General features: G+C 37.2%; 1 protein-coding gene across 1 annotated transcript; it reads right to left on the reverse strand.

The window, feature by feature from the left end:
* Positions 1–2,374: 2,374 nt before the first annotated feature.
* LOC133814846 (uncharacterized mitochondrial protein AtMg00810-like) lies at positions 2,375–3,520 on the reverse strand. Its single transcript, XM_062247756.1, has one exon. It carries the CDS (start codon positions 3,518–3,520, stop codon positions 2,375–2,377), a length of 1,146 nt encoding a protein of 381 aa, XP_062103740.1.
* Positions 3,521–4,576: the final 1,056 nt, after the last annotated feature.

The following is a 4,576-nucleotide window of genomic DNA, read 5'->3' on the forward strand; positions in this document are numbered from 1 at the left end:
ATAAGTCCATCTCGATTAGATGACTAATAATTCTCTCTCGGTCAGATAACTGATAAGTCCATCTTGATTAGATGACTGATAAGTCTATCTTGGAGGTCACATACCCCCCTATCCATGTGATGTGTAGGTCACCTTAGCCTTTCCTGCTCTGGCTCTAAGTAACTAGCCTTTAGACTAGACAAGCGCTTTTAGTTTTCATCGAACTTGAGGTCGGTCCGTTATTAATGCTCATGATGAGTCATTCAATGCAGATGTCGATTAGATCTAATCTTTATCGGCTTGCGTTAAACATGCTAAGACCGTTCTTGACTCATAAGCCAATACCATACGACCAGTGCTCGGTACTACTGCCGAACTTGACTAGTAAGTCACAGCTTCACAGTTAATACCGACACCATTGCTGATTCTAACTAATAAGTTAGTGCCATTCACAAGTGAGCAAGATTTGTTAAGCATTTGATATGCAATAAATGTCCACATTTAAACACTCAACATGTCTCAATAATAACCATGCATGTCACATATGAGGTGCAGTTTTCTTACCTCTAATTCGAGCGAGAAATAAAAAATGAACGGCCCTTGAGAACGTCCTTTGATTCTTTAACGGTATCCTAGTCATAACCAAATACAATCTCCGATTAATGAAATCAACAATGAAAGGGTCTTGACCTAAACCTCACTCCTGGGACCCCGAATTTTACTCAAACGGTGAGTAAATTCGATCCTGAGCCTTAGGAATTGAAACCCCGAGCCAAAAACCCTCAAAAGTGCCCAAAATATGCCTCAGAGAAAACAGGGTAGCACTACAGCGCTGTCCCCCTAGCGCCCCAACGCTACAACCAGGGAAAGTTTGCCCTGGCTAGCGTTGCCCTTTGGGCGCTATAGCGCTAAGACAAGGAAGATCACCCTGGTTTCCCCCTCCTTCGAATCCTCCATTTCCAACCTGAAAATCAAGCTTCCAAACATCATTTAAACCCACAATTGAACCCAAATATCATATACACAAGTCCTAGGCATCATAACCCAAGTAACCTTTGCGAAAAACCCCATTGGATTCTTAACTTTCCAACTCAAAAACAAAACTAAAAACCAAATGAAAACAGAGCAAGAACTACGATTTTTAATGGCCAGAAACTCACCTCAATCTCATTTTAGCACCCTCTTCAATGGTGGAACACAACCCTAGCTTGTCAAAGCTTGGTTCCCTAGCTTGGTTCCTCAAAAAGAGCTTCAAAATCCAAAGAGAAATGAAGAAAAGAAGAAGAACGGGAGAAGAAGATGAAATGCTCTGTTTTCCTAAGCTTTCTACAACTTTTCAATGATATATATCCTTAAGGTCAAAAGACCAAAATGCCCCTAGGTCATTTAAAATCCTCTTAAGGCCACCAAGGCAAAACCGTCCTTTCGCGCCTATCTCGTTAATCATAATTAACGCCCTCCAATTCTCATTATTCTCAATATTCTCAAATGCTAATAAATCATACTCCGTTACCCTTTTAATTCCCAGTAATGAACTAATCCTCAAATCACCCCGAGACTCACCCCGAGCCCCGAAATTAATCCCATTATGACCAGACCGATAACTTGCATTCAAAGATTGTCTCATGCCGAATGGCTCGAAAAAATCCACAATATAATGTGGTCTTATTCAAAATTCACAAACATGCATGAAAATACACAATTGCGCCCTCAACAGGCAAAATTACCAAAATGCCCTTATAATAAAATGTGGACCCATATGCATGCATTTATCATCATATAATAATATAGTTCACATAAACATGCATATAATCACTTAATGGAATAATAAATCAATTATGGCCCTCCCGGCCTCCTAATCAAGGTCATAAACCTTATTAGGGATTCAGGGCATTACACTAATACCCCATGTAAAGAGAGATATTTTCCTTATATAGCTTACAACTACAACTTAATGCTAATTAGAATTCAAATCGAGAAAATAATTAAAATATCTTTTCATTTCCAAACATTCTTAAACAATGTTAACAATCAATTTTATTAGTGGTTTATTGGTTGTCGAGATCTCCTATTAATTCTCTTTTCATCTTTTCATGATTTTGACTAGTTTGATTTATTCCTAATTATTTCTAATGGTAATAGAAATTATAGTCGAGCAAAGAAGAGGAGAAAAATAACTTTTACTTTATTGATGTAAAGCAAAAACTTGACCAACTGTTTTGTACAAGCAGGGGTCTATATATTGATGAAAAATAATGAAAGGGACAGCTGGTTACAGCTGTAAAGAAACTAGCAGAAATTAATTACAAAAAAACTAACAATTCTTAACTAATTTAATAATCTTGATAGGCCTCCTCAAGATGAGTATATAATTTTATTATACTCATCTTGGATATTAACTCTGTGAAAGAAGTTGGGAAGAGGTGAGGACATCAACAAGATTGTTAGAAGAGGTAACATGGATCATTTTGAAGAGACATTCTTGTACTTTTTCTCTGAGGATGTGACACTCAATATCTACATGTTTGGTGTGTTCCTGGAACACATGGTTCTCAGAAATATGTATAGCTGCATTGTTATCAGGTGTGGTGCCAAAGTCTTTGAGTATAACAAGAATCCGTGTGATTTCGCATGTGGCATTGGCCATAGCATGGTATTCTGCTTCAGCTGAGGAGCGTGAGATAGTAGGTTGCTTTTTTGACTTCCATGACACAAGATTTCGACCAAGGAAAACACAATATTTGAAAATGGACTTCCTTGTGTCAACACAAGAATCCCAATCTGCATCAGCAAAGGCTTTGACATGAATATCAGATTGTGAATGCAAAAATAATCCTTGTCCACGAGTGTCTTTTAGGTATTGTAATATTCGGTTGGCAGTGTTGAGATGAGGAACGCATGGAGTAGATAAATATTGACTGAGTTTGATGACAGAGTGTGAGATGTCTGGTCTTGTAATCGTTAGATAGATTAGTTTACCAATAAGGATTCTATAGGAAGTAGGGTCACTAAGTAGATCACCATCTTCCATGCTTAGTTTCTTGTTAGCTTCCATTGGAGTAGAAACAGCCTTTGCACCAAGGTAACCCGTGTTAGTCAAAAGTTGAAGAGTGAAAGGTCGTTGTGAAATTGAAATGCCATTTTGAGATCTACCAATTTCTAAACCAAGAAAAAATCTAAGAGGACCAAGGTCCTTAAGTTTGAATCTAGAATCAAGTTTGATTTTAAAAGAATGAATGGAAAATTCATCATTGCTTGCAGTCACTATATCATCAGCATAAACAAGTAAGGCTATGATGACACTTGAATTATTTTTGATGAAGAGAGAATTGTCGAAGTGGGATTGATGAAAGCCATCTTGGATTAAAGTGGAGCTGAGTTTGGAGAACCATTGTCTGGAAGCTTGCTTTAGTCCATATAAACTCTTGTTAAGTTTGTAAACTGGATTTGGTGGAAGTGGACCAGATAAAGTGTAACCTTTGGGAAGTTCCATGTACATGGTCTCAAGGAGATCTCCATATAAAAATGCGTTGATGTCCATTTGGTGAAGTGACCAATTATTGACACTTGCAAGAGATAAGATTAGTTTAAGTGTGTTACATTTGGAAATAGGAGCATAAGTGTCTACAAAGTCAATGTCGTGTTGTTGGGTATAATCTTTAGCTACCAAACGAGTTTTCTAGCGCTCAATCTTTCCATTTGGCTGATATTTAATTTTTTAAACCCACTTACTACCAATTGTGTGAGCATTAGTAGGTAGAGAGACAATTGACCAAGTGTTGTTGTCATCCAAAGCTTGGAGTTATGTGGCCATTGCTTGCTGCCATTCAGCGGATTGATTGGCTTTAGAGAATGTTTTTGGTTCGATTGTTGTGTGTGTGGCAAGAACAGAAGATCGATAGGATGTTGAGAGGTGGTCAGATGACAATGTATTGGCTAAAGGATGTGTTGTTGAACAAGGGATCACAGCTGCATCACAAACATAATCTGTTAGATGAGATGGTGTTTTAAGAATTCGACCTTGTTTTGATGTCTTTGTGTGTTGTGGAGAAATTGTGGGAGCTGATATTGAACAATTATTATTTGTCGCGGAAGCATGAACTTTTGGAGTGGAAGCATGTGATGGTGGAGCTACAATATTAGACAAAGGAAGAGAAGAACTACAAGGTAATAAAGTGTTAGTAAATAAAGAATCATTAACAAATTTATGGATATTTTATAAGAAAAAGATCCGTTCATGAAAACTAACATCTCTAGAATATAGTATTTGTTGACTCTTAATATCAAGTAAACAATAAGCTTTCATATTTTCAGGATAACCAATGAAAACACAAGCTTTCGATCCTGGAGTAAATTTGTAACGACCCAAATTTACTAATAAGGATTAAGGGCCTTGATTAGTGTGCCGGGAGGGCATAATTGTAATATATGTGATTTAATGATTAAAAGTATGTTATATGACTATTTGAATATCTGAGATGCATGACTATGTGTATTAGTATGCATGTAGGCCTTGACTAGTTTAGAAAGGGCGTAATGGTAATTTTGGCCCATTGAGGGCATAACTGTATATATATGTGAGGAGACCACATTATTA

Source organism: Humulus lupulus, chromosome 2 (genome assembly GCF_963169125.1).
Source record: "Humulus lupulus chromosome 2, drHumLupu1.1, whole genome shotgun sequence".
Lineage (NCBI taxonomy): Eukaryota > Viridiplantae > Streptophyta > Magnoliopsida > Rosales > Cannabaceae > Humulus > Humulus lupulus.